The 13,569-nt window shown below is 47.8% G+C and overlaps 1 protein-coding gene across 2 annotated transcripts in view; it reads left to right on the plus strand.

The window, feature by feature from the left end:
• The window catches only part of Entrep1 (endosomal transmembrane epsin interactor 1), a 66,190-nt gene extending 60,435 nt beyond the window's left edge, over positions 1-5,755 (plus strand). For both annotated transcript variants that reach the window (XM_052712954.1, XM_052712953.1), the window contains 2 exons: positions 1,267-1,559; positions 4,911-5,755. In XM_052712954.1, coding sequence (XP_052568914.1) covers positions 1,267-1,559; positions 4,911-5,117 — 500 coding nt within the window. In that variant the 3' untranslated portion in view covers positions 5,118-5,755. The remainder of the gene's footprint in view (positions 1-1,266; positions 1,560-4,910) is intronic.
• Positions 5,756-13,569: the final 7,814 nt, after the last annotated feature.

Below are 13,569 nucleotides of genomic sequence, written 5' to 3' on the forward strand. Positions count from 1 at the left end.
AGACTAGCTGTGTGCCTCTGCAAACCAGTAGGCTTGACAGCCTGGCCTCTAGTTACAGACCCAACCTTCATTGTGCATTTCCTGTATCCTACCTGGCAAGTTGAGTCTTCGAGCAGACTGTGTGCCAGCATCCAGGAGCACTTAGCTGTTTGCACAGCAAATGGAGACCTTCCTCGACTCCCTTTGAATTCTGCAGGCCCGTGGAGGAAAGGACATTTACCCTTTGACTTATTTTGCTAGGGAAGGCACCACATTGCCTTCAGTGAGTGAGTGTAAACCCCACTCGGTCCCCACGTGGCTTTAGCCTGTGTTTCTGGGTGTTTAGAAGACTCGTTGTCTATAACATGCACACGGCAAGCTGGAAGGACAGTTTCTATCCCTGGTTCAGAACTCTTGTCTACCTTTCTCCAGAGGAAAAGGAAACATTCCCTTCCTCCACCTGCTCTTCCACCCTCTGCTTCCTGCTTCCATCAACATCTAAATCCCCACCTATGAGGTCTTTACAGATTCAAGTTGTGCGCACTGAAGGCTGATGGTGGCTTATGGACACATGGGGATCAGACCCGAGTATTCATTTCTTCACCCGGTTCATGGTGAAATAGCTCCTTATCAGTCTTTATACCTTTACTGATGGAGGCAGCTGTGGAAATTAGCGCCTGCGGCGGATTTCGAGACCCTCTTTTGACTTCTGGAATGATGTAACTTTCTGCACCTGAGTTTTATGTAATAGCCATAGATCTGCCTCATAGCCGTGGGATGAGCCTTGGTAATAGAAGTCAGTACAGTGCCCTTGAGGATGTTTAGGACAAAGGTACTGTGACGGTAAACTTTGTGACCATCCTACAAGTCTCTCATCAGTTCCTTCTCTCTTCCACTCTTCCATACCTTCCATACCACCACCATGCTTTCACTGGTCCACCATGTTTTTTTCTGCTTGGCCATCCATTCCGATCTACCAGCTGTACTCTATGAAACACACTGCGCTGTGGTTTGCCCTGTGAATTCTGTGCTGTGTCATCCATCTTTGCCTTGGGAACTGTTTATGTGCATGGTTCGGTGTCTCAGGACGTAGCCTATTGCAAGTACACGTCACACAATGGCTTGTGTAGGTATCATCTGCCATCATTCCTTTCCTTCTTTAAGATGAAGGTGAGATATACATGCATGGCCTCAGGCATCTGCTGGATGTTGGCTGCACTGAGATTCACGGCCCGTGTCTAGAGGGGGCTTGGCCAATACTGACATGTTATTTCCTTCTGTTCACAGCCACCCCAGTGCTCAGCTGCGAAGCTGCAACTCAGACAGACAGGAGGCTAGATCTGGCGGCGGTGACCCTGAGGAGAAGTGTGAGGCCAAGGGCATCGAGATGCAGACCCCGCTCTTTGATAGATTACAGGTCTTACATAGACACCAAGCTGCTAGTGGCCAGGTTCCTGGAGCAGTCCTCCTGCAGCATGACTCCGGACATCCATGAACTTGTAGAAAACATAAAGTCTGTTCTGAAGTCTGATGAGGAGCACATGGAGGAAGCCATCACAAGTGCCAGTTTCCTAGAACAGGTACTGTTATTATGATCAATAGTAGGCGCTCAGCTAGTAACTGGTGTCTACCGTGGCTGAAGTACATCCATGGTTATAGGCTCCAGGGACCTGAGCCTGGGGTTCATGTCATTAGAGAGGAAACCACAGAGCTTTCCTTCTGGGCTTCATGCCTTTTCTACAGTGCTCTTGGCCCAAGGGAAGAGAACCCCATTTTCTGAAAGGTAGAAGCATGCCTAGTAAAAAGCAAAGGATCTGAACACTATAGAGTTCACCCCGCTTATGGTTTCCTCTGTGGGAGGCTGCCCAGGATGTGGGGTTGTCTCAGCCCTTAAAAATGATGACGGAATCTCAAGATTGGCAGGGGACTAGGAGCTGTTCACGTGCCCACGAGTTACTGGGCCAGGCAAGTTAGTTGATAGGACTTAGAGGAACAAATACCTTTCTTTCCATAGATTAAAAAGTAAAAGGCTCCCTAAACTGAAGCCACCTTGGGAAAAGACAAAACAGGCGTGCATGGAATCCATTTGGGCCTGGGGTTTCTCATCTTTAAAGGGAAGGGTTGGGCAAGGTAATCTCCAGCCCTGTGTCTCCAGGGAAGTGGAATTTCCTCCCAGCTAGAACCTTCTCCTTACCCTTCGGGGAGCTGCTGTTACCGGTTGGCTGTTTGCTCGTTCTTCTGGGTCAGTGGGGCGATGCTGCGGACATAGAACACCGCGATGCCCAGTGTTACCGCTCTGCGTCTTTGTAGTTGGAGTGCCCAACCGGTGTGTCTTACGCTGAGTTGGGCTGGATCTCAGTGTAATCACTACTTCATTCCAGGGAGATTTGAACAATCCACCTGACTTTCCTTTCTGTTCCTCCTTTCCACTCATTGGCATCTGTCTGTCTGTCTGTCTATCTATTTTTTTTTTTTACCCAAATTCAAAGTCGGATTCTCTCCCGCTCCCCCAGAGGCCCGTGGGAAAAGACTGTTCTGAGGAGTTAGAGGGGGTGCGTGGCTTCCACACCCTCCTGCGGCTTGCTCTTCAGGAGCGGTCAGTCAGTGGCTCCAGGTCAGGCTGCAGCTTGCGTCGGCGTCCATTTCTCTCCTGACATCTCTGAGGTGCTCCGGCAGTCATTCCTGCCTCTTCCCTCTGTCTGGCCCCAGTGGCCCATTAACAGGAGCAAGCATTTGGAGTTGCTTCTCGAAGGCCGACAGTGTGGCGAGGACGGTGCCAGCGCACCTACCAGGCGCTCGATCTGCACTTTTCCAGTCCTGATCCCTGGCAGTTAGCTCTGGGGTAAAGGAGGAAGAGGCTCTCGAAAGCACCTGTTTCTACAATCTTTTGCCCCAGACCAGATGAAAGTTCAAGTATGGAGGTTATTGTTACGGACTCTGGGTCATCAGCTGAGGCCTTCTGCTTCTGAACCCCACATGGGGGTATCAGTGCCACACCCCTCCCCAGACAAAAGGAGTCAAGGACAATGCAAGAGTACATTTTATTTCCAGCTCCCCTCAGCTTTCCACACTTCCTTTAGATCCACTTTACTCATTCCCAGTAAAATAAATAAATAAATAAATAAATAAATAAATAAAACATTTGTCTTATAATAGTCCAATTTGATAAACAGTACAATTGTCTTCTTAATTGGGAGACAGGAACAGGCCTTATAGATGAATATAATTAACAGTGTTAGCAAAATTTAATATCACAGCTTTTGTGGGTATTAAATGTGTAAATGGCCTCAAAAAATCAGACTGAAACAGAGTGACTTTGTCCTGTGAGGGTCCCTGGCGGTAAGACTCCTGATTCTTTCAAGGCACTAACAGTATCACACACCACAGTGACAAGACAGTTCAGCTTTCCACAGATCTGCCAGCCAGCCAGTCCTCCCTCATCAGTCCTAGCTGAGTGAGAAATAGTCTATATTTTTGCGTTTTTGAGAAGTACGTCCTATGTTATGTGTTTAAAGTTCTATGACACATTAAAGACAGGCCTGGCACTAGAGCCCTTCTCTGGCTCTTGCAGATAGTGTCCTCCTTTTTAGGCTGTTTCCCCAAGGTTTATCAATCCATCTGAAGCACCACTGATCTTAATTGGCATTCTATAAACTTATTACCTGATCCAGACCAGTGTTTCTGTGTTAGTACCACCTGCTTCTTGTTAAAAATCCCAGGCTTGGAGCTGTGCCAGCATGAGGACCAATGTTTGGATCCTCAGTATCTATGTAAAAACAAGGCATGGCGGCACTGGCCTGCAGCTCGGGCAGCTCCTGGGGACTTGTTGGCCACTCAGTCTAACCAAAATGGCCAGCATCAGGTGCAGTGAGAGAGACTCTCCAAAAAATGAGGTGGAGAATAATAGTCGAAGACACTGAATGTCAGCTCTGGTCTACACATTCACAGAGTATGTTACACACACACACACACACACACACACCAGACAGACAGACAGACAAACAAAAACAAAAACAAAACCAAGCATCCATGTAGAATGTCAGAATAGGTGGCAGGTGAGACTTGATGTCCCTAGCAGGCTATACTACCCACATCCCTCTCCATTACTAGGAGTCCCTGACTGGGAACACAGGGATATTGGAGAAATATGAAGAGAACAGTGTTAATAATAAAACAACAAAGTACAATTGAGTCATTTTATATGGCTTGTCTACTGCTGAAACAATGGAAAATTAGGAGAATTTCTTCAAAACTTTACAAAAGAGGCGAAGTTTAAAATTCTTTGTGTAGCTGGAGTTTTTTCCAGTCCTGCTTGGCCCATGGTCTGGACAAATCTCTCTCACCTGCCAGTCCTGCAGCCGCTCAGACCCAACCGAGTAAACACACAGAGACTTACATTGTTTACAAACTGTATGGCCGTGGCAGGCTTCTTGTTATCTACTTCTTCTATTTTAAGTCAACTCATTTTTATTTATCCATACTTTGCCAGGTGGCTTGTGGCTTACCAGTACTTTACATCCTGTTCCTCATCATGGTGGCTGGCAGCATCTCTCTGCCTCAGCCTTCCTGTTCCCAGAATTCTCTTTTCTCCTTGTCCTGCCTATACTTCCTGCCTGGCTACTGGCCAATCAGTGTTTTATTTATTAACCAATCAGAGCAACACATTTAACATACAGAACATCTCACAGCACTTTGCGGAAACACCAGCCTGGCTAGCTCAGTCTGTAGAGCATGGGACTCTTAATCCCAGGGTTGTGGGTTCGAGCCCCATGTTGGGCGCCATATTTGGAATTCTAAATAGATTCTACTTTGGAAAATACCCCTTTCTATTCTGAAGCAACTAAACATTAACATCCACAGACAGACACAAGGGGGTGGGTCGGAAGGCCAGCCCTGGTAAAGTTAACATCTTCCCTTCTCTTTTCCCAAAGATAATGGCCCCATCACAGCCCAGCACTTCCCAGGCCCATGTGCTGACCTCGAGGAGACAGCCAGGTGTGCTGCACCTTCGCAGCTGTGGAGACCTGAGCACCTTCTCCCTGGTGGGAAGGCCTAAAGCTGAGAGGAGACCCCAGCAGCGAGCTGAGGCTGAGCGGCCACACAGCCTCATCGGTGTCATTCGAGAGACTGTCCTGTGAACTGAGGGACATGGAAGGCCAGTCCAAAGGATGGATGTCCTTCCTCAGTGCTGTTTACTTTCTGGGAGTTGGGGGTCCCTCCTGGGAACCTTTCAACAGGGGTCCTTGGGAGAACATTTATTCCTGCTCTTTGGCTCCTTTTTGTGCTGATGAGGGCACTAAGGTGAACTGGGGTGAAGTAGGTCCCTTCCGGTAGGTGTGCTCCCAGTTGGAAGTGAAAGCGTGGAGCTCTCCATTTTCTGCTGCATCTTGCGGCATCCCCGGGGCACGCACTGGGTGAGCAGAAAACAGGCTCAAGAGTCTCTGCCTGCCTCACCCCTTATGGCTCTTGTTGTTGCCAAGTTCATTCCCTTGCTGTAAGGGGAGAGCTGCTGGGCTATTTATAGCTGCCTGTGGCCTTTGGCTGCTCAGTGAGAGGAATTGGCAGGAGACATGAGGATTAACCCCATGTGACTGCAGTCCTCCAGCCTCCTTTGGGTTACCCCCCAATCCCACCCTCTTGAGGAAAAACCGGAGACCTGCTAAATGGTGATTTTTTAATGAAGGGCATTAAGGGAGAGGACTGTGGTTGATCCCATTTATTCATGCTTGCAAACTAGACCACCTAAGAACGAACAGAATAAAGTGTTACTTTGGAACTCTGGGCTCCGTGTGTCATACTTCCGTGCACTCAGTTGACCAGGCCTTAACTCATAAAGCAGTGCTTCTCAACCTTCCTAATGCTGCAACCCCTTAATACCACTTCCTCATGCTGTGGTGAGCCCCCCAGCCATAAAATTATTTCTGTTGCTACTTCAGAACTGTAATTGTGCTACTGTTATGAATCAAAATGTAAAAAAATATTTTTTTGGAGCTAGAGGTTTGCCGAAGGGGTCACGACCCACAGGTTGAGAACCACTGTCATAGAGGTTTGGAGCTTGGGGATGTGGTATTCAGGGTGCCCAATTGGCCACCAAGCTAGTTTAATTTCCACAGTCCCTGAACCCCACAGATAACAATGCATTAGGCAAGCCCTGGGCTGAATTTTATAATGCTAGGCTGAAAGGCACCATGGACCTGTATTCTCGTGGGGCTATAAACAGAAATCAATAAAGCAGTTACTGATGGGATTAGTACTAAGAAGTGAGCCGGCAGTGAGGGAGTGCATCTTTGAGGAAATGATGTTTGAGCTGGGTCATACCTTGGAGGACCGGGTATTCTTCGGTTCCAGGCAGAGACAAGAGGCCAGGCATACCAGTGACCACAGATGTGTATTGAAGGATCGTTGGATAGGAGCCTGACAAACTGTGTTCTATTGTTGGAGGTTTTTGCTCTTTTGGGGGGCAGGGGGGCTCACCACCCAGCTCCCAAATAAATTCACTCACAGAGGCTTATTACTACTTATGAATGCTCGGCCTTAGCTTGGCTTAGTTTCTAGCCAGCTTTCCTTATCTTAAATTATTCTGTCTGGGCCATTCCCATTCTCTTACTTCTGTAAATCTAACTCTTACTCCATGACTTGCTGGTTGTGTAGCTGGCCCCTGATGTCCACCCCTTCTCTGGCTCTTCCTCCATCTCCTCGCTCCAGTTTTCTCCTTCTATTTATACTCTCTGCCTGCCAGCCCTGCCTTTCCTTTCTCCTGCCTTGCTACTGGCCAGTTCTGTATTAGCCCATCAGGTGTTTTACACAGGCACAGTAACACAGCTTCACAGAGTTAAACAAATGCAACATACACCTTAAAATAATATTCTCCAACAGTGTTCTATGCTAACAGTGAGATACCTCGGAAGTTTCTAAAACAAGAAAGATAAGCTTAATCATATTTTTAAAGGATTACTGTGCTACTTGGAAAATAGTTAATTTAGATGGGCGAGGAAGGAAGGAACTGGAATCAGGCTGCCTGGGAGGTGAGCACTTGGTTCTTACAGGGGCCCCACCTCAGTACTATGATGAGGGTGTTAAATTCTTGTTTGATGCTCATCACAGCCTGTTTGGTGGAAGCTGCTCTTTGTCTGCATTTTTTGTTTTGTTTTGTTTTGTTTTTTGAGACAGGGTTTCTCTGTGTAGCTTTGCGCCTTTCCTGGAACTCACTTGGTAGCCCAGGCTGGCCTCAAACTCAAAGAGATCCGCCTGGCTCTGCCTCCCGAGTGCTGGGATTAAAGGCGTGCGCCACCACCGCCTGGCTTCTTTGTCTGCATTTTATAGGATAATAATATTGCATGACTTGCCCAAGGTCACACACAAGCCAAGGGGCAGAGCTGACATTCATACAAAGTGGTCTCCTGTTTCTGTAAGAACATTGTTGAGCTTTCTGCTTCATGGGGCTCCTCTCTCTAACTCTTCATCCCCCCCGCCACCACATTAACTGGCATTGGAGCCAGAGTGGGCATTGGAGTGAGCTCTGGGGTCACTGAACTGTGGTGAAAAGTACGCTTTGGAAACATCTAGAAATAAGGGAGACATGAAGGGTCACGAACAGGCTGGCTCTGGCGGATTGTGCGAGTGAGCCGCATTAGGGGAGATTCACAGGGACTTCCCAAAAGGGCAATTTCTGTTCCTACCATCTCCACCCCATCCTGAGTGAGGCACACATCTTCTGACTTCTCTAGAAGTCCTGAGTGTCATGAGGTAGCTTATCACCAGAGGCTGGTCTGCTGCCCTGTCTTCCCGGTGAGTCTCTGCAGTGTCGACCTCTGGCATCACTGCTAGTTGCTGGCATGGTAGGCTGCCCCTGTGGCTGCCCCTGTCGCCACTTCCTGGAGCATTCACTCCAGTCTTCTCCAAGTGAGGCCCGGGCGTTCTCAGCTTACCAAGGTTGATAAGCGAGGTGCTGCGCACCCCCGTGTGTGGCCTGACCTTACACCCCCTCTGTCCAGCCCCCACTCCATTTTCCTCCCTAGGTGCACCTCTTTCCAACTTCTTGCCCCAGCCCCTTGCTGGTTGCCTCTGACTGCCACCATTGGGTCACGGAATACCTCAAAGGCTCAGGGTCGTGGACGGCTAGATGTCAGAAGTGGGAAACTTTGAGGCATGGTACAAAGATGGTCCTGGCCATCTGTAGCAGGCTTTTGGGGGGCACCGGGGTGGTGGTGGTGGTAGTGGCACCAACCAGCTCCCAAATCATGACACAGAGACTTCTTAGTTATGAATGCTCAGCCTTATCTTATGCTTGACGCACTAACTCTCATAATTTAATCTCATCTATGTTTTGCCTCGGGGCTTTTTACCTTTCTTTTTGTATATCTTACTTTTGCTGCTTCTCCTGTCTGTCTGTCTGTCTGTCGGCTGCCTGGCTTCTGGCCCCAGGCGTATCCCTCTCTTTCTCCCCCACTCTCTTCTTCTCTCTTGAGCCTGGATTCCTCCTCCTACTTATTCTTTGCCTGCCAGCCCCGCCTAGCTCTCTCCTGCCTAGCTATTGGCTGTTCAGCTTTTTATGAGACCAATCAGGTGCCTTAGGCAGGCAAGGGGAACCAAATGCAACACATCTTTACATAATTAAACTAATGCAGCATAAACAAATGTAACACATCCTTACATCGTTAACAAAGGCAAGAAACAAACGTAACACCCCTTCACATAGTTAAAGTTGTATCCTGCAACATAAACAAGTGTAACACATCTTTATCCAGTTAAATATTCCATGACAGCCTTCCTGAGGACACTGTTGCTAGTGACAAGCCAAAGGGGAAAGATACGAAACCTGAGAGCACCACCCAAAGGGCTACCGGGAGGCAGAGACCTGCCTCAGTTTATCAGAATTGCCTCTGCAGTGTCAAAATGTCTCATGTAATTCTAGAACCTGAAGCAGTTGGCGAAGACTTTATTTTCTTCCTTCACCTCTACGCTTTCTGTAATAATACAATATTGATGATACTACACTATTTTATGAATATTTATCTTAGGGGTACTTAGAAGTAATTAATATCACTCATTTCCCTGCTTTTTGTGTGTGTGTGTGTGTGTGTAAATAAGAAATACTCTCAAATACTGGGGTATTAACAATGAGCATATGTGCCCATGGGCTACCTGAATGTGTAGAGGGTAGGCTGTTCTGTATTAAAGTACCATAGAGATCCAGAGGTGGGGACAAAGGATTTTAAATGTGACATCAGAATGATACCAGAGCATTGATTACTGAGCATAGAAATGGCGAAGTAAGTCTTCACAGGTGAAGTAAATGTCATTCAGGATGGCTGGCTGGCTAGAACACTGTACAATCATGGTTGGCTCCGCTTCAATGAGTGAGAACACGGTGCCCACTCTGTGACATTGGCACAGGATAAACCAGGACGGGGGTTGCTCCTTCAGATTGTTCCAGCAAGCTCGATGTCTTGGCGTCTGAGGCCACAGAGAAGGACTTTCCCAAGCTTTTACACTTCATGAAGACTAGCTCAGGCATGTCTGGCTGGCAGTTGCCTGAAGGCTTGCTTTCCTAAGAGTCCTGCCTGTGGTGAGGTTTTGGGGAGGAGGCTCTGAGTTCCAGCTGCCTCCTGTTCTCCTTTACCGCAGGAACCGATTGTTTGCTGAAGGCCTAACTGGTGGAATCTGGTTACCCTCTCCGCTCACTTTGCACGTGAGGGAACTGAGGCGTGGTATTAATTGTGCAGCCGAGGTGAGAGGCCAGTACTTCCCACTTTGGGACCAGAGCTTTTGGTTAAGGACAGAGCAACTCAATTTGGGACAAAAGAACAACTCCTTTCCCCACATCTGTCACAGACTAAAGATGTTTGTAAATGACAGTAAACTGGCTTGACAGAAAAATAAAATAATAGCAATAAAAAAAGGCCTGTATAGCATAGCCCCTTTCTCATTAAAGAGGTTTATTTTTTCAAGTACTTTTAGACTCACTGGAAAGTTGAGTGGACCGAGCAGACTCTTCACTGTCTTCTGTCCAGCATAGGCATAGCTTTCCTTATTGACAACATTCCCCACCAGAAGGGCACATTTGTCACAATGGACCCAGAAATAACACCCAAGTTCACGTGTGTGGGGACTGAATGAAGTCCTGAGTGAATGTGCGTTACTGTCATGTCAAGGACCCCAGTTCCTCAGACCCAGGAAAATAGCAAAGCCTTCCCTGGGTGGGGAGCAGAGGGAGGACAAAGCCTTCCTCAGTCTGCAGGCGGGTGTTCGGAGTGACTGACAGCTAAAACCAGTGAATGTTGAAACTGTGAATCGCAGCGTCCTCCTCCTGGGCAAACCTGAGAATACCTAGAGAGAATACCCGCCAAGATGAACTAGCCCATCTCCTCAGTGTCTGTGTGTAGTAAACCTTCCTCCTTGTCCAGCTGTGTACCATGAACTCTCCTTAGTGGTATCCAATAAATGAGCCGAGTTTCCGGGCTGCTGCTGTGTCTCTGTTAGAGAGCACAGTGCACCCGATCTCAGCTTTTCTGGATGTGGGTGTCTGCTGTTTCTTCATTCCAAGAGCCATGCAGGTGCACGTGCGTTTACTTTTTGTGTATATCTTATGGGTATAGACAACTGTGTGCCATGTATCCACCAGTATAGTACTACACAAAGTGGATTATCTGTCTAAAAACCTTTATTCTGAATATTAATTCCTGTCTCCCCTAGCTCCCAAAAGACACAATCTTTGCTGTCTCTATAATTTTGTCTTTTCTGGAATGCCATACAATTCTTATGTTAACGTTTCCTGGGGTGACATGAGCAAGTCAGTCTGGTCACCTCAGGTAAGGTACCAACAAGAGACCAAAGCTGGGATTCTACCAAAATCCAGTATGATGAGGCAATAAATTTATTTACAAGAACATGGGTGCCCCCAAACATCAATGCATAGTGTCACTCCATTATAGATGATGGCCCCATGGAGGCTGCACCATGGGGTCTCCTTCAGTTAACCCTCCAAATCAGGTCTGTCATAGTCTTGGCTATCATTATATTGTTTTTCTTGTTTAGCTGCAGTGGTTAATGGCTGCCAACTAAGGTTATCTCTCCTCCAAGATGGCGGTGGGATGATCATGTTGTGCTCAAAGGAAGAAGTCAGTACTCAAGCAGTTGTTTAACTGAATTTTAGGGCAAAAGCCCCGGAGTCTAGCAGTCCCTACAGGCCAAGCTCAGCCATCCATCCCAACACACCAGTTATAGAAACAAGAAATGATGAAAAGCAGAGAGAGATGTCCATTGGGGAGGTCAGCAGATAAGGGGGTTCGGTGACCCCGAATTTGTCTTGGGGTGTTGATATGAGTTTCAGTTCAAACAGAGGATGAACTGTGGCAGGAGGCAAGAAGTTTGCATATTTAAGCAGCTTAGTCAGGGTTTGGCCCATTGTCTCAGCTTTTGACCTTCAAGGTGGTCCAAAGTTGTCAATCATGGCTGTTATCAGAGGGCCCAGCCTGGTTCTGCTAAGGTGATCTGCTCCAGGCATATCGTTGTCCTCATCTTGTGCCTGGTCTATCCTGCCTACCAGGTTCTATTGCCCCGGAATCCAAGGTGCTACAGGGTTAGGGCCGGGACTTGGTGTTTTAGCTTTAAAGGGGGAGGAGGTAAGGTGGGTGTCTTCACTTTTCAGGCACGCAGGCTGAGGAAATGACTGTCGGGGGGCTTACTAGCGGGAATTTGACCCAAAGTAAAGGAGACGGGCACAAAATGCCAGTGGAGATGCCAGGCTCTCATCCTATTTCAGTTACCTTGTGGGCTCAGGTGAGGAGTCAGCTCTTTTTAGCAAAAGTGGCTCCTAATGTCTGGAAGGGCAGCAGCTGTGAGCCTGTAGCCTTTCCAACCAACGTCTTTCAGCCAGAAGGAAATATGTATTTAAGGTTGTTCCCATGTCCTTTTATAATTTGGTAATTCAACCCTTTTAAAATTATTTCAATAGTCATGGCCTCAGCCATACATGTCCTTTGTGTCATGTAACTTAGGAAGCAGCATAGGCTAGGTCTAAACTGAAGGAAAAGCGAATGTTTCTTACAGGAAAACACACTAGGCTACTCTAGAGCCACAGGAGACTATGGCTACCCCATGTGCAGATCAGCCATGAGCAGAGCTGTGTATTTCTTTTTATGGGGAAGCGTGGGAATAGGTTTGGAGGAAACAGTCCTCATAGCTCAAAATGTGTCTGTCTTTGTGTTAGAATTACCCTAATCTCCACAGAGATTTTATTATTTCAAGTCTACCATGCCAGGCTGGAGAGATGTCTCAGTTAAGAGTGACTACTGTTTTTCTTGAGTTCTGTTTCTAGTACCCACGTTGGCAGCTCACGACTGTTATGCCCAGATCGTGCAAATCCCATATGTAAAAACAAAGAGGCTTTATTTTCAAGCTCTGAGCTTGGTCTCTCTGTCTGTCTAATGCAGCAGTGAAAGCAGAGAGCCCTGAGCTCAGGTGGGGTAGAGTTTTTATCATAGCAGAGGTTGGGGTGAGGGGATTTCCAGGGTTTAGGACCCTGATTGGCTGACATTTGTCTAGAGGTATCTGTAAACCAGAAATAGGTGTGTGCTGGACTCAGGCACATCTGTCCATCTTATCTAACCTTATCTAATGGTTGGAATGTTTGGGATGTCAGGTACTTCTGGTTAGATGTAAGCCCTCCCAGGGTGAGGTCAGCTTATGGTTTTTCCTGGGTCTGGGTGTTGCCTACCAGTAAGCCTGTCACAGAAGCTGAGAAGCTGTGTCTGGGCCTGTAAGCCTGTCATGGCAGCTGTGGTCAAGCTGTGTCGTCGCCCCACCCCACCCCCCACCCCCCGCTTCAACAATCACATGTTAGGCCAGCTCCAAGGGATCTGATGCCTTCTTCTGGCCTGAGAGGGTACCTGCACACACTTGACATCCACTACCACCACCACCACCACACTACACACACACATACACACACACACACACACACACACACACACACACACACACACACACACACACACGAGAGAAAGAGAGAGACAGAGAGACAGAGAGAGAGACACAGAGAGAGACAGAGAGACACAGAGAGACAGAGAGAGACAGACAGACAGAGACAGAGAGACACACAGAGAGAGACAGAGACAGAGAGAGACAGAGACAGATGAGTAAACGAAGCTAAAAGCCCAGACCATGCTAACACATTATAATGCAGGCGTGCTGAAGCTCCTTGGGACAAGGGCAGTCTTCGGTCAGATTGGCACCCATCTCGGCAGTTACTGGTTGTAACGGGTTTGCCCTTGCCTTGCAGCTTTTGTTTGCTTCCCTGTGTGTTGCTGTTCATCAGGACCCGCAGAGTCCCTGGCTCAGCCGTGGAAATGATCCTCCAGATTAACTTTCAAACTCCTCTGTTTGTTTTCTGAACTTCATCTTGTCTCTGGCCTGTACTGGCTTGGAGTTGGTCTGGGGCCACTCCAGTCTGAGTCACCCAGTTTCCCCTGAACCTGTTGTCTCTCTGTGGTGGGACCTGGGGACACTGAAGAGGAGGACTGGAAGGGAGCAGGAGCAGCGGGGGCACGAAGCCTCGTTTTGTACCTCCTCTCTGTACGGAGGCTGCTT

Source organism: Peromyscus californicus, unplaced genomic scaffold (assembly GCF_007827085.1).
Source record: "Peromyscus californicus insignis strain IS unplaced genomic scaffold, ASM782708v3 Scaffold_4__1_contigs__length_199733344, whole genome shotgun sequence".
NCBI lineage: Eukaryota > Metazoa > Chordata > Mammalia > Rodentia > Cricetidae > Peromyscus > Peromyscus californicus.